The sequence below is a fragment of the Orycteropus afer genome, unplaced genomic scaffold (assembly GCF_000298275.1).
Source record: "Orycteropus afer afer isolate SDZICR_OR568_19922 unplaced genomic scaffold, OryAfe1.0 scaffold00014, whole genome shotgun sequence".
NCBI lineage: Eukaryota > Metazoa > Chordata > Mammalia > Tubulidentata > Orycteropodidae > Orycteropus > Orycteropus afer.
In genome coordinates this window covers 16,381,442-16,404,809 of record NW_006921601.1, presented here as the reverse complement: position 1 = coordinate 16,404,809, position 23,368 = coordinate 16,381,442, and the positions used below count along the sequence as shown (strand labels likewise).

General features: G+C 46.0%; 1 protein-coding gene across 1 annotated transcript in view; it reads left to right on the top strand.

Moving 5' to 3' along the window:
- The window catches only part of ABCC8 (ATP binding cassette subfamily C member 8), a 93,661-nt gene that overhangs the window by 60,995 nt on the left and 9,298 nt on the right, over positions 1-23,368 (top strand). The window contains exons 17-29 of the mRNA XM_007955560.2: positions 2,967-2,999; positions 5,091-5,126; positions 6,060-6,158; positions 7,498-7,582; positions 8,274-8,354; positions 11,520-11,657; positions 13,133-13,258; positions 16,828-16,927; positions 17,127-17,368; positions 17,463-17,629; positions 20,026-20,095; positions 20,802-20,959; positions 22,931-23,023. Of these exons, the coding sequence (XP_007953751.1) occupies positions 2,967-2,999; positions 5,091-5,126; positions 6,060-6,158; positions 7,498-7,582; positions 8,274-8,354; positions 11,520-11,657; positions 13,133-13,258; positions 16,828-16,927; positions 17,127-17,368; positions 17,463-17,629; positions 20,026-20,095; positions 20,802-20,959; positions 22,931-23,023 (1,428 nt within the window). The remainder of the gene's footprint in view (positions 1-2,966; positions 3,000-5,090; positions 5,127-6,059; positions 6,159-7,497; positions 7,583-8,273; positions 8,355-11,519; positions 11,658-13,132; positions 13,259-16,827; positions 16,928-17,126; positions 17,369-17,462; positions 17,630-20,025; positions 20,096-20,801; positions 20,960-22,930; positions 23,024-23,368) is intronic.

Sequence of the window (23,368 nt, the reverse complement as noted above, 5' to 3'; positions counted from 1 at the left end):
ATTTGAGCTACAATATTCTGATAAGTAGTAGTTGTAAACCTCTATCAATAATTTTTTGAGAATGAAATAGTAATTAAAGGAAAAGACTGAGAAAAATTAAAAAAAAAGGCTTCCATTCAGTTACTAATAATGTAATTCAATGTAGAAAGATTTTACGAAATAAGTTTGTTAGTTCATGTAATCTAAGAAATACTACATTTAAGAAATTTACAACTATATTTATCACATATTATTCTATGATTAAAATTGATAATAAACATTAAGGATTTTATGTGGTCTGGTATGGAAGGAGGTCCATGGTTGGGTGACACCCTGAGTGATGCCACTGCCCTGAGAATAGCCTGGCCAGGCAGGAGGCCTCCTTCCCTCCCTCTGAGGAACTGCAAGTTCAGTCTCACTGGAGCTCCCAGCTGCCCTGCCCGCCCCACCTGCTGTGGCCACAGACTGAGCCATCAGCTTCCCATGTCTGAACTATTTCTTAGTCCTGTTTGTGCTCAGTCAGGAGGGCGGAGCCCTTCACACCCTGGGCTTGCTTCAGCACATCATTGCCTTGTGGTGGTTGGTGTGGTGGCTCTCTCCTGAGACCCCTGACTCCCTAGGAGATGAGAAATTGGCTTCTCTCAGAACATCGATATAGTCCGATCTACCCATCCAGTTCCCAGAGCCTTTGGAAAACAGGATCAGGGGCTTAGGTGCACTCAGCTTTTCACTGGAGGAGGCAATCAGGAGAAGGGGTGCTGTGTGGAGGAGAAGAGCCAGGTTTGGCAATCTGGTTTCAATTCTGACTCTGTCACTTGCTAGCAAGTCCCTTTACCTATGGGAGCCTTCATTTCCTTATCTGTAAAGTTGGAGGTAATGGTACAAACCTCCCAATGGCATGAAGAGTATGTATATAAATTCAGCTCATAGCTGGTTGGAAGGAACGCCATGGGGTTGGAGAGCTGAAGAGAATCTTCCTTTCAGCTCAGTGCTTGGTCCCAAAAGTGCCAACAGAAGAAATCTACTGCCTCCCACAGTCATTCAAGGCCCCAGCAATCAATGAGAGAAAGTGCTTGCCAGATGGACCATTCACTACTTTTCAGATGAAATATACAAAGCCTTGAGGAGGCTTATTCTAGGAGGCTTAGTCTGGGTGCCATACTGGAAAAAGGAGAAGATAAACCAGGATTCACACCTCCAGCTTTCCCTACTTCCTAGTTCTGTAATGTTGGGCATGTTATGCAAATGTCAAGACTCAATTTTCCCATCTGTAAAATGAGATGCTAACACTTCCTCAGGGTAGTTGTGAGGACTAAATGAGGTAGTGAGTATTAACAATTTAGCACAGGTTCAGATTCAATAATTCCTGGTTCCTTCTTCCTTCTTCCCAAACAATTGATATGTCAGTTAACAACTACCATTTCTTATAGATCGGTTATGTGCTAAGCACTATGGGGGGCTGAAAAAGATGCTCTTCCTACTTTATTTTATTCCCATTGGGAAGAAAAGATTTATACCAAAGCTGACTAGAGAGTATGGTAGTCCATTATTAAGACTAATTAAACAGCCCAAGAGTAATGCAAACTAAATTAGGCCAGAGAGTTCCCTGTGTGCAAGGAACCTCGGGGAGCTTGCAGATGCATTTTGCCCCAGATAAATTTGCTTCGCTGGGAACAGTTAAGGCAGGAAGGCTCCAGAGATAGGCTTATCTGGGCTGTGGCTGCAGAGTTGGAATTTGTAAGCTTCAGTTTTTTTATCTGTCTCACATTACCAGCTTGTCTGTAAATTATAGCAATCTGGTCATGGGAGAATGAGGTTAGATTGAGTTGAGAGGATGGAGTGAGACCACAGGATCAGAGAATAGGGCACTGTAATTACATATCCATCAGTGCCTCCAGTTGCTTCTGGTCCTCAGCAGAGGTATAGACGGGAATTTCATCAGACATCTTTCCATCTCTATTTTTGCCCATCCTGGTTTTTCTGACAAAAAGGCATTTATCAGAGCTGTGGAGTGGGAAATTACAGTGAAGTTATGTAGCGTGGTAATTTAGAGCATGAAGCTTAGGCGTCAGATCAGTTTTCTCTGCTATTTGCTGGTTGTGTGAATTTAGGCAAGTTATTTAACCTCTCTGAGTCTCACTTTATCTGTAAAGTGGGGAGTAATTTAAATAAAGCTCTTTCTTGTGTCTATGTTGAGCTTTAAAAGAGATAATATTTCAGTGCTATCACAATACTTCTAACAGTTCAATAAATTTAGCTGTTGTTAGTATTATTAAAGTAGGATCTGTACGAAAACAAAGCAGGTTGTTCTCCCCTAAATATGGATGTCAGAACACACGTTTCAGGATCAGGGGGCTGCTACTGGAAAGTTGAGAGGTGACCTGGCACAGGGAAAGAGCACTGGCAAAGTTGGCGCCAAAATCAAGGTCACCTCAGTGTTTTTTTAAAAACTTTTTAAACTATAATCAACAGTATAATCAATGCATTTATCATCAGAGTCCAGTACATGTATGCCTTGATAAATTTTAAAATTCACAAAAATTTTCTATTTTTCTTTTTTTTAAGTGCAGTTGCAACTTCCTTATTTCAAACCCAATTATTGAGTCCCAATTTATGGTATGAAAAACACCACTGAAATGTATGTCTTGGGAAAGCCACTTTCCCTCTGTAAGTCTTAGTTTTCCTAACTATTAAAACAAAGTCAAACTCAACGATTTTGATGCCCAACCAGCAGTACTGCTGGTCCAAGTCAGTGCCAGGAACACTGGTTTAGCCCATATTGTTTGGAGGGTCAGTCCAGGTGCTGCAGAAGGGACAGAGATTGAGAAGAACAGTTTTGCCTCAAGAAAGCAGATTAGGGACCCTCCAGCTGAGGGTTGGGAAGGGGAGCTGGGGATTTCTTTTCCCCAAAAACCCAGTGAGAAGGAAAGAAAGGCAAGTGGATGGGAAATAACTGGTGTTGGTCTTTTCCGTTTGTGCCCCAACAGCCTTCCTGACAGCGAGACTGGAGAGGACAACAGGTACTGCCTTGGGGGTGGGTTGGAAGTGGGACCTGAAAGAGGAAAGGGGCTGGATGTGAGGGGGCTTGTAAGTGGAGAATGCTGAATATGGCTCGGGGTGTGCAGCCTGCTTACTTTCAGAGGCATGAGTCTAAGGTATGCATTCTTGATGGACGCAAAAATGGGTTCCAGCGGGGAGAAAAAATCTTAGCCATTACAAGGTTCATGGCCTTCCAAAGGGCCACAGTACATAGATATACAGTGTCTCTGTGGTACTAAAAAATTTTATGATGGATAAAGTCAGAATGTTGATTAGTGATGGTTGCCAGGAGCTAGAAGGAGGAGAGGAAGGAGGAAGTGACTGTTAATAGGTACAGGGTTTAGTTTTTGAAAGTGAGTCCCCACAGAGGGAAGGGACTGGATGTGGGGGGAGACATGAATATGTCCTGGAATTAGATACTAGTGATGGTTGTATAACTTTGTGGATACGCTAAATTGAAACATTAAATTGAAAATAAAAATTGATTGCAAGGAAAGGACAATTGGGGGGGGGAAGTCCATAAAGACTCCTTAATCAAAACCAAAACCTACTGCCACCAAGTCAATTCTGACTCTTAGCAACCCTATAGGACAGAGTAGAACTGCCCCATAAGGTTTCCAAGGCTATAAATCTTTACAGAAGCCTACTGCCTCATCTTTATCCCATGGAGTGTTTGGTGGGTTTGAAAGGCCAACCTAGTAGCCTAGTGCTTTAACCACTGTGCCACTAAAACGAAAACCAAACCAAACCCCTTTCCATGGAGTCAATTCTAACTCATAGTGACCCCCATTAGGTTTCTGAGGCAGTAAATCTTTATGGAAATAGATTGCCTCATCTTCTTTCCCCAGAGTGATTGGTGAGTTTGAACTGCCAACCTTCTGGTTAGCAGTCAGATGCCTTAGGCACTGTACCACCAGAGCTCCTGTGCCACTAGGCCTCCTTAAAGACACCTTAGGAGGGGTGAAAATGGAAAAAGAAGTTGATAAGCATTACTGTAGGAGATGAGATGGGCATCCTTTAGGCCAAAAAAAAAAAAAAAGTCTTAACAGTCTTGCTATTTTATGTTCAACGTGTAGATCTAAAATAAATCCAAGTGAAATAGATTAAAGAGGTTCTGAGACCCTTAAGACCCTTCCTACGGTCTCCTTTTCCCAAGGACATTTGAGACACACTAGAGGTGTTTGAAGTCAACCCCCAGAAGTTTGACACAACTTTGTAAATAAGTTTAAGCCTCTGGTCTTCACCTCCAACACCAAAAAAGTTTCACTTCCCTGTATTTTCTCTGCCCTTTCTCCCACCTTTTCCCCAAGTGCCAGGATGTGATGACAAGCCCAGCTCTCTAGCCATAGTGATTATATTACTTGAGCCAAAATCAGAACTCACAGTATGTGACAAGTATGAGAGAGTAGATGAGAACAATGAGACAGTACATGTGACACTTGAACAGTTCAGGCCAGTCCAGGGCATGTGGGCACCACAGCTGATGGCACCTTCTCTGGCTGGTCACCCAGATTCCATGGTTGTCTTCCAGGGTCATGTGGGACTACAAAACTCGCCTAGAGCTCTTCTAGCTCTAGCTCCCACCCTGAGTTCCATCGGTTTTGTGTTCCTACCCCCTACAGCAGGCTCTGACGTCGCAGGCCAGGCTGGCCAGACAGCACTCCTTATCTGAGCTATATGTGCAGCTGTGTCAGCCTGAGACATTGGCCTGTTCACTTGAGCCCAATGCAGAGGCTAGGTCTGGAGGATCCACACTTTGGGCCTTACACTCTTCTGCCCCAGGAAGTTTTTTTCCCCCAAGAGCCAATGTGCCTTTCCCACATTACTTAACCAGGTTCCCCAGGGCCCTCACACCTACATGTGTATTCCAGACACCACACAGATTCAGGTGGTAGAGGTCCCCAGGATGGTCATGGTCCATTCCCACGCCCCTCCATGTATGTATGGCTGCAGGCTGGTCACAGGGATGATAAAGACACACTCATATTTGGGTTTGAGGGAGCTCAAAATGTTCGTGGAGGACTTGGTCTGCCCACATGAAGCCTGAAAGTGTGTTTCCTCCCCTCCTACAGCCCAGAGCGGGAGACATGTGCTGACTCAGATATCAGGTACTGTGTCCTGGGATTTGCCCTCTAGGGAAGGCTCCTCAGAGGGACTCTCAGGCCTGGGAAGCCTGTAGCTCTGGAGAGCTGCCCCGTAGTCCAAGTACTGCTGCTAAAAGTAGGCCTGGGAGAGGCTCTGGACTTGGAAGCCACAGCTGCTTCCATGCACTAACTGTTCCCTTTCCCTTGTTGTTGTTTTGTGCCGTCGAGTCGGACCCAACCCATAGCGACCCCTCCTTGGGTTTCCGAGGCAGTATCACTACAGAAGTAGATTGCCCCATCTTCTTTCTGAGGAGTGGCTGGTGGGTTTGAACTGCCAGCCTTCTGGTTAGCAGGCAAGTGCCTTAGCCACTATGCTACCAGAGCTCCCTCCCTTTCCCTTAGATCATCTTTATCTCATAGCCAATCATTTTTCACCCTTTTCTTTTTTCATTTGTCTTCAAAAACCACATCACACCAAGTGTGGTTTCCTTGACTCTGCTTTTTTTAAGAAAAAAAAAAAATAGGAGAATTACTTGCCACCTACAAAGTCCAGGGATTTGAGGGCTACTGAGGAGGGAGCATAGCAGGGATTGTATCTTTATTTGATGTAGTCACACTTAAACCAAATCCTTCCTGGCTATACTTTGAGCCCCTCCTTGGCCCTGTGTAGAAACTGGAAGGAGAGCCATTGCAGGAGTAGGGTAGGGCAGAGAAGTCTGATGTCCTGTCCTCTCAGTCAGCAGAGCTCCTATGGCCCTCAAAGCCAAGTGCTGTGCCCAGGCCTTCCCCAGGCTCAGGGGAGGGAGAGGCCACACAAAGCACATTCTGACTGCACCTCCCCTTCTTAGCACTGCCTCACCACATTGCCCCAGTCTGAAACATCGGCTGGACAACTGCCTCACAGGGCCCCTGAGATTGCCTTCCTCCCCCACCCTCCTACTCCCCTTGTTTTTCCAGGAAGAGAGGCCCCGTGGCCTATGCTTCTCAGAAACCATGGCTGCTAAATGCTACTGTGGAGGAGAACATCACCTTTGAGAGTACCTTCAACAAGCAACGGTAAAAGCCCCTTGGAGGGAGGTACACTGGGAGAGGGAGGACTTTGTCATGGCAGCTTTTAACCAGCCTGCCTAGTCCCCACAGCCTCAGCAAACTGCCCTGTCCCTCCATCCATCACCAACACCCAGCCATCCTACTGTGCTGGCTGCTGGTCCTGTTTCCAGCCTGTTCCATATGGTCCATCTGGAAACAAATTGGGGCAAATCAGCTCCTGTGGAGGAGAGGGTGAGAGGGAAGGGAGGTGCAGAGTCCTGCTGCCTGCTCATGAGATCCTGGAGCTGGTAGGAAGGCTGACCCTACTCTTCATGATTCTCCTCAGCCCCTGCCTGATCATCCCCTTTGCTCTGCCCCCTTCCCCACTCCAGCTCCAAGGCTCACTCAAGCATTATTTTCCCTCCAAGGATAATAATGGCCAACATCAGCAAGCTCTCCCCATGTGCCAGACACAGGGCCAACCTATTTGTATGTGTTATTTCCTCTAATGCTAATGACAGCCTCGATATGATCTTGGGGATCCTATTATTATCCCCAATGAGTCCCTGGCTGGTGCAAATAGTTAAGTGCTTGACTATTAACTGAAAGTTTAGAAGTTCAAACCCACCCAGAGGCACTTCAAAAGAAAGCCCTTGTGATCTGCTTCCAAAAGATCACAGCCATGGGAGAACCCTGTGAAAAACAGTTCTACCCTACACACATGGGGTCACCATGAGTCAGAATCAACTCAACAGCAATGGAGAAGTACTATCCTCATTTTATAAATAAGGAAACCAAAGCTCAGAAGATTGGGTAACTTGCTCAAGACCATCCAGGCAAAAATGAAAGTGGCAGAACTGAAACTCAAGTCAAAGGCTGCCTAACACCTAAGTGTATGCTTATCACCAAGGCACTCTGATGCTTCCATGAACCCTGGCTGGCACCTGCCCAGCCTAAGGGCCAGTTTGAGAAGTGTAACAGACTGGGCAAATATTTGACCAACCATCATCATTAGTGCCTAAACCAACCAGCAGTGATGTTCCCCAGCAGTGCCCTGAGTATGGGCTCTGGCTGCAGCTTTCCCACTGCACAGAGACCATGGGGCCCCTCTTGTCACTTACTTGGCATATTTGCTCCCATCCAATTTCATCCTTCAAATATTTAACTTGCCCCAAGACTATGTGAAAGGTGCTGACCTCAGTGCTTTTCTGGCTCACATGGTGTTTGCTTACACCCTAGCGGGACACCCATTAGAACCATTGCTTATCCCTGGCACAGCTGCCCAGAGATTAATGACCCTTGGCAAGCATTCAGGCTCAACTCTGACCAGGCTGGTCAGCTGTGCCCCCACACTCACCCACTCCAGGTACAAGACAGTCATTGAAGCCTGTTCCCTGCAACCGGACATTGACATCCTGCCTCATGGAGACCAAACCCAAATAGGAGAACGGGTTAGTAACAGTCTCCAAGCTGAGACTGCCAGCCTCCCCTGTTTCTCATCCATGAGTCTCCCTCCTCTCTACCCCTACCATGCCCCAAACTTTTCCTTAGGAGGAGCAGGTAACTGAGAAACAGGAGAGGGGGTGAAGGCTGAAGAGTTGCCTTCAGTGGGGTTAAAAATGATTTCCTTGAGCCCTGGGTTGTACTTGAGAGGTTTTCAGGGCTACTTTGGTAGGAAAGGTTAGCCTAGAGTTGGGGAGAATGTGACATCTCCTTTGTTCATGCAAGTGTGTATTGAGAGCCCACACAGCTCTGTGCTAGGCCCAACATTATGATGTTTGTGCCCACTCTCCAGGAGGGACCTCTCTTCCATAAGCTTAAATAGGGCTCCCATGATAGTCTGCACTGCTAACAGTCCTTAGTATATGACTTGAATCCCTACATTCATTGTCTTGGTTTCCACTGGTCAGATGGTCCCTAAAACCTGCATGATGAATCTTCAAAGAATTGGAATTATTCTCCCCACTTCCAAATGAATTCAGTAAGCATGTCTAAATTCCTTCTTTATGCAAGAGGAGGAGGGGGTAAAGAGTAGATAAAGTCAGGTCTCTGTCCTAAAGTGCTCACAGTTGTGTGGGGGCCTAGATGCACTCCCCTGGATAGGCCATGAGGATATGACTTATTCCTTCTCTTTGGTGACAGGGCATCAACCTGTCTGGGGGTCAGCGCCAACGAATCAGTGTGGCCCGAGCCCTCTACCAGCACACCAATGTCGTTTTCTTGGTGAGTGCTTCAGTCCAGGTGTCACCTTCCTTGGGGCCCTCACCTCTGGCTGCCTCCCTGGCTCATTGCTTACACATAAACCATCACCCAGTAGCCTCAGACCCTCTCTAAAGCAAACCTTTCCTTCCATAAATTCTATGCATTCGTCTTATTGATGGGCAAGAATATACTTACTAAAGCAAGGGTAATGCAAATGACTCACCATAGACTTCACACTGAGCTTTGAAGTAGCCAGGAGGGGAGGAGAGTAGTGGTTACAGACTGCCACCATGTAGGATAGTCCCAGTCAGCCAATACTTGTTTGTTTTTGTTGTTAGGTGCCGTCAAGTTGGTTCTAACTCATAATGACCCCATGCACAACAGAATGAAACACTGCTTGGTCCTATGACATCCCCATAATTGTTGCTATGTTTGAGCCCATTGTTGCAACCAATCCATCTTGTTGAGGGTCTTCTTTTTTTTTTTTTTTTTTTTGCTGACCCTCTACCAAGCATGATGTCATTCTCCAGGGACTAGTCCATCCTGATAATATGTCCAAAATATGTGAAGCAAATTCTCACCATCCTCACTTCTAAGGAGCATTCTGGCTGTACTTTCAGACAGATTTGTGTGTTCTTCTGACAATCCATGGTATATTCAATATTTTTCACTAGCACCATAATTCAAAGGCATCAATTCTTTCTCAGTCTTCTTTATTCATTGCCCCCTTTTGCATGCATTTGAGATGATTGAAAAATACCATGGCTTGGGTTAGACACACCTTAGTCCTCAAAGTGATACCTTTGCTTTTTAACATTTTAAAGAGGTCTTTTGCAGCATATTTGCCCAATGTAGTATGTTGTTGGATTTCTTGACTGCTATTTCCATGGGTGTTGACCGAAGACCCAAGTAAAATGAAATCCTTAATAACTTCAACCTTTTCTCTGTTTATCATGATGTTGCTTATTGGTCCAGTTTGAGGATTTCTGTTTTCTCTATGTTGAGGTATAATCAATTCTGAAGGCTATAGTCTTTGTTCTTCACCAGTAAGTGCTTCAATCCTCTTCACTTTCAGCAAGCAAGGTTGTGTCATCTGCATATCACAGATTGTTAATGAGTCTTTCACCAATCCTAATACCATGTTCTTCTTTGTACAGTCCAACTTCTCTGATTATTTGCTCAGCATACAGATTGAATGAATATGCTGAAATACTATACCTCTGACACATACCTTTCTTGATTTTAAATCATGCCATATCCTCTTGTTCTGTTCGAATGACTGCCTCTTGGTTTACGTACAGGTTCTACACTTAAGTGTAGAACTTAAGTGATTACACTTAAGTGTTATGGAATCCCCATTATTCACGATGTTATCCATAATTTATTATGATCCACACAGTCAAATGCTTTTGCATAGTCAATAAAACACAGATAAACATCTTTCTAGTATCTCTGCTTTCAGCCAAGATCCATCTGACACCAGCAATGAAATCCTTTGTTCCATGTCCTCTTCTGAATCTGGCTTGAATTTCTGCCAGCTCCATGTCCAATGCTGCAAACTTTTTTGAGTTATCTTCAGCAAAATTTTACTTGAGTGTGATGCTAATTATATTGTTTGATAATTTCTGCAGTCTGTTGGATCACCTTTCTTTGGAATGGGCACAAACATTGATCTCTTCCAGTCAGTTGGCCAGGAAGCTGTCTTCAAATTTCTTGGCATAAGTAAGTGAGGGTTTTCAGCATTGCATCCATTTGTTTAAACATCTCAATGGGTATTACATCAGTTCCCGGAACCTTGCTTTTTCCCAATTCCTTCCATGCAGCTTGGACTTCTTCCTTCAATACCATTGGTTCTTAATCATATGTTACCTCCTGAAATGGTTGAACACCTACCAATTCCTTTTGGTTCAATGACTCTGTGTATTCCTTCCATCTTTTTTTGACACCCTCTGTGTCATTCAATATTTTGCCCACAGAATCTTCCATTATTGCAACTTGAGACTTGATTTCTTATTTAGTTCTTTCAGCTTGAGAAATGCCCAGGATGTTCTTCTTCCCTTTTGGTTTGCTAACTCCAGGTTTCTGCACATTTCATTCTAATACTTTACTTTGTCTTCTTGAGCCGCCCTTATTTATCCTCTACTATAAGAATGGAAAATATGTGGAATGTACGCTGCTACTTCCCACTTCATGCTCAGGGCAGACATTGCTAATTGATCACAGCATTCTTTCCCATAGAATTAAACTTGGCCTCAGAATCCTTCTCAACACAGCACTCCAGGCAACTACTAAGAATCAAACATGAGATAACGCTTATTAACTTTATCTCTTATTAACCTGCCCTACTTCATGCCAAGTTCTATGGCAGATGCTTTGATTGATCTTGAAAAATTCTAAGACCCTGCCTTAGGCCTCAAAGATTTAGAGAAAGAGTTTATCTATGTTTAGGGGCCAAAGCTCAATTCAGAGCCAAACTTTTGGCACAGAGTACAAGGGGCCTTGTCCAGGGAATCAACAGCGAGGGTTGGAATAATCAGGGAGGGCTTTCTGGAGGAGAGCCTTGAATCATGCATGGGTCAGTTAAACAGAAGGAAAGAGGGTGGCTGTTTGGACAGGGATTTGGAACAAAGTCCTTAATCCCCACTTTATTTTTCTCCCCTGAACACAGGGAAACATTCCCCACTAAACACACTTTCAAGATACAGGAAGGGCTTGTGCTTGGATAGAGCATGGAAGAATGAGTAGGCATTCGCCAGGCAGACAAAAGATAGAGCAGTACTCCAGGCAAAGGGAACAGTTGGGCAAAGGCCTGAGATGCTAAGCTCCCTAGAGACCTGAAGCATAGGATGTGGCAGGTGACAAGTGAGGCTGGAAAAGGAAGTCTGGACAGGTTGTGAAGGGCCTGGAATATCATGCTAAGGAGTTTGGACATTATAGAAAATGGAGAGCTGTAGAAGGCTCAAGAGTCAGGAAGTCAAGTGATTAAATCTGTTTGAGAGTGATAACCGATAATGGCCTATTTTAAGTTGAGGCAATTGAGGCCCAGAGAAATTAGATGAATTGTCCAAATGGCACACAACTAATTAGTGGCAGGCCCTGGACCAGAGATGGTATAACTCTGGTTGTTTTTATGTTCACTATTACCCATCTTCCTATACCTGCTCCTACCCTCTTTCCTTTGCCCAGGATGACCCCTTCTCAGCTTTGGATGTACATCTGAGTGACCACCTGATGCAGGCTGGGATTCTTGATCTTCTCCGGGATGACAAGAGGACAGTGGTCCTAGTGACCCACAAGTTACAGTACCTGCCTCATGCTGATTGGGTGAGGGATTCTCATGGGGGGGAGAATGTGGCAAGCTAATGAAAGGACAGTCAGGCATCTGCAAATAAGTCAGTCAAGTGTGCTGGTAGCAATCACTGAGGGCTATGAAGCAGAAGAGATCAGCCTTAGACAGCTTCATGCAGACTAGGTGGCACCAGACTGGGCAGCTTAGGGAGACTCTGCACAGGCTTAGGGTTTGGTATAACCTAGGTCCACTGACATTCCTCAACCTGGCTTGGGGCCCTTGTAGATACACCCAAACACTGGCACCAAGAATTCTCAGAAGGAAGCGCACACTCAATTCCTACCTTCTGATGATTCCTGCCATTTGATGGCCCATCCCCTAACTTTGGGGAGTCCCAATTTAAAAGGAAGCCATCCCACCCTCAAATTTACCAGAGGCGAATGGGTTTCAGTTAGGATCATATGGAAAATATAGAAATAAAGAATAGCCATAGTAATAGAAACTTCAGTATAATCAGTAAAATCCAATTTTTTGAAACCCCACATTAACTAAATTCCTGTAATACTCAGTATATAGACTTGGATTAATTGGAAAGCACTTAATTTTCAAAATGCAAATCATGTGACTTTTGAAATCTGGGCCTTGCCTGACTCCCTGTATAAATTTGCCCCTAACCAGCAAATTTTGAGATCCACCCCCTTAAGTTTGAAACTTGACGCTTCCCAAATAAATCCATATGTAATGAGAACCCCCATTATTAAAAAGACCAAAATTAAAAGTCCAGATTTAAAAAAAAGAAGCAGCAGCTATTAAAACAGGTGCAGAAGGATTGTTTCTGAGCTTCTTGGGTGACCAGAGTGAGGCAGTTCAGGACAATCTTGAGTCAAAAGAAGGCAAACACAGAAGTGCCCCGTTACTTGAGGCATCAGTCAACAGGACTCCCAGGCATCTCTCCCTGAAACCCAGAATGAGGTGAGTGGGAGTGAGAGGAGTGGGGGCAGGTGTCTGAATGAAAGACAAACCTAAATGATAGCATCATTGAATGTTTCAAATGAAACAAGTTTTATTGATTTCAAAAAAGTGTGGTCACACACACTTAGGCCAACAGATATTTTGCCAAGTGCTGGATGGAACCTGCCATCAAAAGTAGCTAAGAATAGTATACAATTACCCCATTAAATGTATGGAAACAACTACCACTGATGGAGTCCTTGAGGGTGACCAGCTAGCTTGAGAAGGATGCACTGTTTTGCTCTACAATGCCTTTTATCAACCACAGGGCATCCCTTGAGAATTACCCCCCAGAGGTACCAAATTCTGAATCCTGAGAGTACAATGTTGAGGGTAAGTCATCACCTCTGGTCAACTGCAGTGGGTGAGCTGGAGGCTGTTTGTGCTGAGGAAAAGGACGTGTGCATCACCATCTCAGAATCTTCATTCAGGCAGTGATGTGAATGCCACTCCTCCTCGCCAGCCAGCCCCTGGGCCAAGTTCATGTCTGCCTTTTCAGATCATTGCTATGAAGGATGGCACCATCCAGAGGGAGGGCACACTCAAGGACTTCCAGAGGTCTGAGTGCCAACTCTTTGAGCACTGGAAGACCCTCATGAATCGTCAAGACCAAGAGCTGGAGAAGGTGAGTGTACCCCGGCAGCCACCCCTAAAGAAAAAGGTTCTACTGTTAGATAGATAGAGATAAGTATTGATTTGGGTGAAGAGAAGGGCAATGTACCAAATGTGAATGATCAATATGGTGGCATTGAGGAATAGAAAGACATAGAGAGGTACATAGGAGGTACAGACAACAAAGATGAACCCTTTTGCACATAAAGTACTGCATTGTCAGTGAAGGCAAACATGGGTATACAGGTGGATAGATGGGTGGACAGATGGGTGGACAGGCTGAACTAGGAGGTATGTCTGTGAAGCAGGGAGTGTACCCAAGAACATGTATAGGGTTGGCATACAACGGTCCTATAAGTTTATGTGTATGATCTGAATTCCCAGGTGTATAGTAGAGCTGACAAGAGGCAAAGTGGTAGTCACTGCTTGGTCACAGCCAACTACCCAGGTTCAAGTAGTTGAACCTGTGGGCTCGGGACTATAGTTGTAGGGTACATCAAGCTCAATTGGCATAACATACTACACAAAACATTATTCCACCTCCTACTTTGGCGAGTAGCGACTGGGATCTTAAAAGCTTGCAAGCTGCCATCTAGATGGAATGATGGGTCTCTCCTCGTCCAGAGCAAAGAAGAATGAAGAAAATCAAAAATTCATGGATACAATCAGTCCTCGTGACTGGTACACCATCCAATCTGCAGCCTATATGACTATGAGACCAGAAGAACTAGATGGTGCCCGGCTACCAATGTCAACGACTTGGAAGGGGATCTATGTAGGAGATCCTGGATAGAGAGGGTGAACTATGTAGACAAAACTCAAAATCATTTGGAGGAAAAAAAAAGTGAGGGGAGACCAGGTTTGCTGGTCCAATAGAGCCTGGTAGAACCACTGAGACTATGGCCCCTAGCTGCCCGTCAGGTCTGGAAGTGAACCCACACCTGTGGCTTCCAGCCAAGCAAAAGACAAACATATGAGTTGAACACTTAACTGAGGTAGACACACTTCTTGGAGAGAACAATCTTGGGAGAAAGAAGGGCTGCTTATGTACCAGGAGACAGCTCAGGGGGCAGGAGGGCATGGAGGGATGGACACAGGGAAGAGGTAATTATCAGGAGGAAGTTGGAGGGGAGCTGTTGCATTGTGGTAAATTGTGGTCAATGTCATGAGACAAAGTGTTTGTGAACTGCTGTCTGGAAAGTGAATTTGCTCTGTAAATCTTCACCCAAATCACACACACACACACACAAAAAAAGGTTCTGCTGGAACCTGAACTCATAAAGTCCTCCCTGCCCTTGCTGATTGACCCTGGAAGCCCCCAAAGCACAGATGGGGGAGCTGGGCATGAACTTACTCCTAGCAGAAGAGACAGTACCTCTGCCACCTCCCCAGGGCAGAAAACCAGATGGGCACCTGCACCTTAACCTGAAATAGTCAGATACTGTTTAGTTACACATTTCGTAAAATCAACTCAAAATGGCTAAACAAAGGAAAAAGAGGGAGTTAAGGATTTATTGGCTCATGAAACCAAAAAGTCCAGTTGTCATAGCTTCAGGTGTAGTCAGATTTAGATGGTCAAACAATGTCATCAGAAATATGTTTTTCCTCATCTCTTGGCTCTGCTTCCTGCATATTTGTTTCATTCATTTTCATGGTGGCAATGAAAGCCATCAGCATCTCAGGTTTATATTCTCCCAGCTCAGAGATCAACAAAGAGAGTGCCTCTTTCTCAATGGTTCAACAAAAGTCTGAGGGCAGACTCTCATTGGTCCAGATTGGTCAGGTGCCCACCTCTGAACAAATCAAATCATTGTGACCAGGGATATGGAATGTGATGATTGGCCAGTCCTGGGTCATATAGCCACCCTGGAGCCAGGGAGAATGATCAGCCCCACCAGAATCACAGAGTCTAAGAATGGGAGAAAGTGGTTCCTAACAGGAATATTAGGATACTGTTAGCTAATGAATGAGCAGGAGTAAATGCTGAGCAAGACATATGGGTTCATCCCCTATTGGCAATGTAAGTCAAAGAGTTAAATACCACCTGGTATAATCAGCCTGGGGCCCTAAATTCCTCCTCCCAGGTGCCAAGGATCCATCCTGAAGGGGTGAGAGGAGGGAATGGGAGTGACTGACACTCTCTTTGGGCATCCCTCCAAGGCCCCAGAAAGGCTGGAGTTTTTCCTGGTTCATTCAGGGGCTTAGTGAGGCAGTCAGGAGGCTGTGAAACTTATTTTCTGCCAGATATAGTATCTGTCTACCCATGGGCACAGAAAAGCCTGCCTGCAGGCTGTGGCTTGGAGGATCCTTAGACCCCCAAAAGTCTTTCTTTAAGTCTGTATTTCCACTATTCGAGCCATTCTTTGAAGATTTTTTTTCTGTCCATTGAAGAAAAAAGAGAGCAAGAATCCTTTGATAAAGTGCAAGCACTTCAGCCTCATCATCTTACTCCTTGGGCTTTTGTCTGTAGCTGTCAGCCAGGTGAACAAAGGATTGGGTGCTGGGGCATGCTGTGCTGGTGGAAGAAAACACGGTCCTGCCAGTAGGGAACAGACTGTTGATGGGTATTGAAGAAGAAGGATGGAAAGAGTAGCTGGAGGAGCCTTAGAAGGCAACATAGTGTGACACACAGAACTGGGCCCCAGTCCTGTCTCTGAGTGTCCTGTCTGGGTCTCAGGTTTCTCCTCTGTGAAACGCCACTTCCTAGGGCTGCCTGAGGCTCCTGAGTGTGTAATCCTTTGTAACCTGAAAGTCCTATACATACACAAAGAAATCTTGTTATTGAAGTTCCTCTGGTTGGTGTTGTCTCCCAAATACAATTAGAAGAGGCTTCAGGACATGGCCTGGATGCTCTCCTCTTTTTCTATTTTCTCCAGAGCCCCAGGCTGTGCACAGCTGATGTAGCTTTAATAACAAACAGACCTGGGCTGCAGTCCCCACTCCACGAAGTATTCATGGTGTCTGGGCTTCAGTGTTCCTGTAAATAAAGTGGAGATAATAAAGCCAACCTCCCTACATTGCCATGAGGAATAAATGAAATAAGCTGTTTGTAGCTCTTAGCACAGTGTTTGGCATATAGTAGAGCTCAGTGATCATCGGGAGAGGGGCCATCACTGAGATTTGGGACCTGGACTCCTGACTCAGGCTGCTGTCTCTAGTGGAAACCTAGAACCTTCAGTTCTGCAGGGTCTGCCCACCTCTATTACCTGACACCTAATCTCAGGTTGTTTACCTTCTCCCCAGACTAACCCTCACCATCTGAGCTCTGTGGCATGTCCAAACTTATCATGGGGGGGCGGGGGGTGCCTAGGCAGAAGCCTGGACTTTAGCTGTTCCTCCTTCCTCTTATGGTTGAGATCATCAAGATTCCAGATGATCAGTGCCTAGGAGGCCAGACAAGACCAGGACCTCGCATTTCCCATCTCAGAGCAGGACTAGGCCCATCCCAGAACTGCTCTGGACCCTCCTCTAGGCAGCGGCAACCTGGGAACCTTACACTGGTCATCACAGTGGCAGTTGCCTCCCACTGTTCTCCCCACCCAGTACACCCTGAGGAAATTGACCAGACCTCATGTCTTTCAGGAGACCGTCATGGAGAGAAAGGCCACAGAGCCATCCCAGGGCCTGTCCCGGGCCATGTCCTCGAGAGATGGCCTTCTGCAGGATGAGGAAGAGGAGGAAGGTATAGACAGTGGGGCTGGATGTGAGATTCTGGCCTGAGGCATATCAACCATAGGATACTAAGGTTTGGGATTCCTGGGTGGTGAGATAAGGAGCCTTTGATGAGATCCCTGTGTGCCTCAATTTTCCCATTTGTAAGTGGTTCATCCTCAGAGGGATGTGGAATGTGAAGCCACAGAGTGGGTCTTTGCGGCCTGCAGAGGAGGCAGCTGAGAGCGAGGAGGAGGACAACTTGTCGTCATTGCTGCACCAGCGTGCCAAGATCCCATGGCGAGCCTGCGCCAAGTACCTGTCCTCTGCCGGTATCCTGCTCCTGTCACTACTTGTCTTCTCCCAGCTGCTCAAGCACATGGTCCTGGTGGCCATTGATTACTGGCTGGCCAAGTGGACCGACAGCGCCCTGACCCTGAGCCCTGTGGCCAGGAACTGCTCCCTCAGTCAGGTCTTGCCTGCTGCCCCACAGCACTGACCGGGTAGGGGTGGGGGCTGAGCCTGTGGACAGCCCAGGGACCCACCTTGTTCTCTGCCTGGCCCAGGAGTGCTCCCTCAACCAGACAGTCTACGCCATGGTGTTCACGGTGCTCTGCAGCCTGGGCATCGTGCTGTGCCTCATCACGTCCGTCACCGTGGAATGGACCGGGCTAAAGGTGGCTAAGAGGCTGCACCGCAGCCTGCTGAACCAGATCATCCTGGCCCCCATGAGGTACCACCCTCCCCTGGCCGTGGTGGAGCTGTGAGCAAGTCACTGTTCTCTGAGCCTCACTTCTCCCATCTGTAAGATGGGGATATATAACCTGTTCCTGGTGGTGCAAATGGTTGCTCTCAGCTACTAACCTAAAGATTGGCAGTTCAAACCCACCAAGTGGTGCCATGGAAGAAAGGCCTGACACTCTGCTTCTGTGAAGATTGTTCTTGTTATTGTAGGTCATTTAGTTGATTCTGACTCATAGTGACTTTCTAGCACAGAATAGAACTGCCCCATAGGGTTTCCTAGGCTCTAATCTTTACAGGGGCAGATTGCCAGATCTTTTCTTCCACAGTGCAGCTAGTGGGTTCAAACTGCTGACCTTTTGGCTAGCCAAGCACTTAACCATTACACTATCAGGGCCAAGAAAACTCTATGAAGCAGTTTTACTCTTCATAAACACAAGGAGGCACCATGAGTCAGAATTAACTCGATGGCACCAACTTTGGGTTGGTGTTTGGATCACAGGCTTGTGGGAAGGACCCAAGGATACAGTGTATGTAGAAATGTTCTCAGTGCAGGAAGCAGAAAGAAACTAGTATTTATTAGCCAAACATGCTAGGCATTTTATATGGTTATGTCACCTAATTTTCCAACAGCCCTTCAAAGTGAGTGACTATAGGCTCTAGGTAAATGTTAACATACCTTCCCTAGGCAAGTGCCACCAGCCCTTCTCTACCTAGTTCTGCTCCCGCCCCTCTCCACCCTCTCCTCCCTCAGCCAGCCTGCAGTTCCTCTGGGTGTGAAAGAATTTTAAGGTGGCCAGGTCAGTTGGCCAATTCAGTTTAAAAACATGACAGGAAACAACTGAACTTTTCACACTCTCTATAGGCTGGCCTTCCCCAGACTATGTTTTTGGTAGGTGCTGTCAAGTCAATTCCAACTAATAGTGACCCTATGTACAGCAGAACAAACGCTGGTCAGTCCTGTGTCATCCTCACAATCTATCAAAAAAAACCAACTCACTGCCATCGAATGGGATCCAACTCATAGTGACCCCACCTTGGGGTTTCCGAGGCGGTATCACTACAGAAGTAGATCGCCCAACCTTCCTTCTGAGGAGTGGCTGGTGGGTTTGAACGGTCAGCCTTCTGGTTAGCAGTCAAATGCCTTAGGCACCACACCACCAAAGCTCCCTCACAATCTATAGAGACAATAAAAAATTCAGTGGTTATCAGGGGATCAGGGTGAGGTAGGAGGGATGAATAGGTGGAACACAAGGCATTTTAAGAGCAGTGAAAGTGTTCTGTATGATAGTATAATGGTGGACACATGATACTACGCATTTGTCAAAACCCATAAACTCACTGCCATCAAGTTAATTCTGACTCATAGCAACCCCACGGGTTGCAGAGTAAAAATGTACTCCATCAGGGTTTCATGGCTGTGACCTTTGGGAGGCAAATTACCAGGCCTTTCTTCAGACTGTCTCTGAGTGGGCTTGAACCACTAGCTGTTCAGTTAGCAACTGAATGTTTAACCATTTGTGCCACCCAGGGGACTCCTGTCAAAACCCACAGGACTGTACAACACAAAGGTTGAACCCTATCATAAACTATGTACTTCACTTAATAATAATGTATTAAAAACTGTACCACAGCGGTGCAAGATATTAGTAATAGGAAACAGAATGTGCAGAAGAGAGGGAACTCTCTGTGCTTTCTGCTCAATTTCTCCATAAACCTAAAACTTCCCTGAAAAATAGTCTTTAAAAAACAAACATAAATAAATACATAAAATTTTTTTTAAGAAGAAGAAAAAGAAAAAAATCAATAGGGAGACAGATTATTGGGCCCCTTGTCAATGCTAGACCTCACAATGTGACTGCCCTTTTACTTTTCAGCGTCGTGAACTGTTTCCATGGCCCACTGATGTGGCCTCAAAGTTTATTTATCCTCCACTTGCCCCAGATTTGTGGTCCCAGAGTTCTCTTGTTGAGGTTGAGCTGATCAGGGTCACAGACAGCGCAACGACAGCCAGAGTGGCCCTGCAGAATCAGACTGCCAATAGGCTGTCCCCAGGGCCCTGTTCCTTTGGCAGATTGTCCCTCAGAGGGCTGTGTGTCCACAAGAGGATAGCTGCTGAGTGAGTCAGGCTGGACTAGGAGCTGAGAAAGGTGGCAGCAGTGAGAGATGGGCTAAGGAGGGGCTAGCAATCCTTTGGGTGGCTGCAGGAATTCTCAGGAACACAGGCTAGATGTCTGCAGAACTCCCCCAGGGAGCCAGAACCGGCTTCCTGGACATTCTGCAGATGACTCCAGGGGCACTTAAATCAAATAACTAGCCACTCTTATTCAATAAACAGGAAATAAATGAATAAACAAATGACTAACTGTTCTTCTGATTGACTCTTAGGTTTTTTGAGACCACACCCCTTGGAAGCATCCTGAACAGATTTTCATCTGATTGTAACATCATCGACCAGGTACACAGGACCATGACCCATATCCCCCAGTTCAGAGAGAGGCCCCGGGTCTCGTGCTGGGTTCCCCAGATCAGGTGATCAGAGCCCTATGGGGGGAACCCAAAGTCCCCTCTCCCCCATCTGATTATAATGCTATCTCAGGACCTGGGCCCTCTCTGGTGAGACCTCCTAATAAGGCTGAGGGAAACTAGACCACTTTGGCTTTTATTTGAGACCCCACTGGTTCACTCCATAAGGTTCCAGCATATTCTGAAGCAAGGTGGCCGATTTTGTAGAGAATATTAATTTTTATTCAGCCTGTATTTTTTATTTACCATTGTGCTAGACGGTAAGAAAACAAAGCCTAATCGCTGCTCTCTGGGAGTTTACAGTGTAGCTGGAGAGATTGAGACATGTGCCTGTAATAAATTGAGGGCATAAAATATGGTGACCACTAACACTAAACATAGGTAAATATCAAAATATACAGGACCTTTAAGTGCAATGACAGATTAGAAGTTCAAGTGTAGGACTTAAGGCACTGGACTAGGCTTCACAGCTGCTTTGAAGTGTGCCCTAATGCTATAAGAAGGACTTGCCTCTTTAGTTAAGGAAGATGCCCCACGTGGGAACAGAAACTCCCCAAAAGAGCGTCAGGAATTCCCTGAGCTCCTCTGCTGGAGCTCACCCCGCCTGGACCTCACCTCCCTCTCCTTTTCCTCCCCAGCACATCCCATCCACGCTGGAGTGTCTGAGCCGTTCCACCCTGCTCTGTGTCTCAGCCCTGGCTGTCATCTCCTACGTCACACCCATGTTCCTCGTGGCCCTCTTGCCCCTGGCCATTGTGTGCTACTTTATCCAGAAGTACTTCCGAGTGGCATCCAGGTGATGGCAGCCTTTGCCAGCCTTGGGTGGACGTGGGGAAGGTGAGGGGTGGGAAGTGCTTTGCAATGGGCAGCTTGTCCATTTATCAGAATCAGCATCAGAAAAGTAGTACAGTCATGTTCTTCAAAACAGTAATAAAAATAGAAATACTCATATTCCCCTGCTCTAAGAGTACCATCTGTTAGTATACACACACCATAGTTAATATCAGAATGATTTCCGTGGGAGTTGTGGTCAGCATTGGAATTGCTAAGTCAGGGTGGGCACATGCTTTTACACCCTTCTTCCATTTTGCCACAGTGCTTCCAGGAGGGTTGTATGATTCTAGTGGCCAGGCTGACTGCTAATATGTGAAATCATGGGGAGTGGTGATCAAAGGACACCTGGTGTGGTGGGTATGGCACAGTCACACCTGCCGACCCACATGATCCAGGAATCCTTGACTTAGGGAAGCGAGCCTCTCACAGCCATTCTCACTGATTACATTTGCCCTCATATGTCTTGGAGGCACGTTCACCTCTTTCTTACTTGAAATTTTCTATGAACATTCTCTAGGAATTTCTTTCTGCAAGTCGTTCTGTTTCACTCATGGATTCAAAGAATTGTAGGAAACATTTTAAAGAAGCTTGAGATAAGTGTTTCTCAAACTGTCAACTACAACCCATTAGTGAGTCATGGAATCAATATTGTGGCTCACAACTAGCATATTTTTTTAAAATGAAATAGAATAGAAAATATTAAACTGTATTCACATAGTAACAGTAAGCGTGGCTTCGTTAAACTTTTGTTTTGGTCACATAAGTGTGTGTACTGATTGGTGATGTAAAATGCCTTTCTTACTCTAGGCTGTCATCAGAAAGATTAAGTACCATTTCCAGAGCACCTAAAACAAAAAACCAAACCCACTGCCTTCGAGTCAGATCCAACTCATAGAGACCCCTCCTTGGGGTTCCAAGGCGGTATCACTACGGAAGTAGATTGCCCAGTCTTCCTTCCTAGGAGTGGCTGGTGGGTTTGAACCACCAGCCTTCTGGTTAGCAGTCAAATGCTTTCGGCACTATGCCACCAGAGCTCCTCCCAGGGCACCTAGTTGGTTGGAAACTGGAGACAAAATGCTGATTAGCAACAATAATAATTAAATTCAGATCCATTTGTCCATAACTTCCTTACCCACAAGGATCAACATTTCTGTAAATGCCTTTTTGCTTGTGTGATCTGGAATCCCTTGGCATCCACAAGGAACATAACTGGTTGATATTCAAAGAATTACAGTGGCTTTTTAAACACTGTGCAAGCTATTCTACAAAGTTCCTGTCTTCTGCCAGAGAAGCTCCCCTGGTCCTCTGGCTCCCACTCTGGCCCTGGAGACGGTTTGTCCAGGAAGCTGCTTCCTCCATCCCAACCTGGCCTCCCTGCACTAATGCACTTTGTTAAGGTGCAGCTGGGAGCTGTTGAAGGCAATTCCGTTGCTGTAGAAACCTCTGGCTTTTCGTCTCCCAGGGAGCTCTTTAGATTCTGGCCTGTTATGTACAAAATCCTGTTGTGGTTAGGGGCAAGGCATGGCAGTATACTGAAAGCTTTGACTTTGGTCTTTCTACTCTTCTGACCAGTTGTTTTAAGGCTCAGGTTGTTCAGCTGTAAAATCGAAATAGCACTGCCTGCCAGCCTGACCTCAGAGTGAGGTTGTGCAGCAAATGTGCACAGCTGGATAGAGACTTGGTGATGCCCAGGATAACAATGACAGTGCCTAGCATGCTCTGCTTACTCATTTTCCATAAATGTATAATCCACTCCTCACCACCACTCCATGGAATGGTGCCATTGTCTTGTCTCTTCACAGACAAGGCAACTGAGGCTTAGAAAGGTGAAGTCATTTGCCTACACACTGTAGAGGGTAAAGCTAGGATTCAAATGCCAGCTGAACCTTGAACCTGCCCTTTTAACCACTCCATTCTGTTCCCCACGGCACAGGGACCTGCAGCAGCTGGATGACACCACCCAGCTCCCCCTCCTCTCACACTTTGCTGAAACTGTGGAAGGCCTCACTACCATCCGGGCCTTCAGGTATGAATTCAGATTCCCTCCAGGGTGGAGCATGGAGTGTGGATGGGGCCGGAGTCACAGGTCATTAGATTTCATTCTCAGGGCTCCACTTAGTAAGGTCCAGGACACACCTCTCCCAACCCCTCCTCAACCCCAAGGTGCACATGATCTATACCAGAGGGGGCCAGCCAATGGGCTTTAGCTGTGTGATCCAGGTGAAGCCTCAGAGAGAAAAGTCCCATCTTGCATACAAGCTTAGGGCCTCTGTGAACTAAGACAGAACATGAAAAGAAGCAAAGTGGGGACAAGTCCTTACATGTTGTTGTTATTATGTGCCGTCGAGTTGGCCCCAACTCATAGCGACCC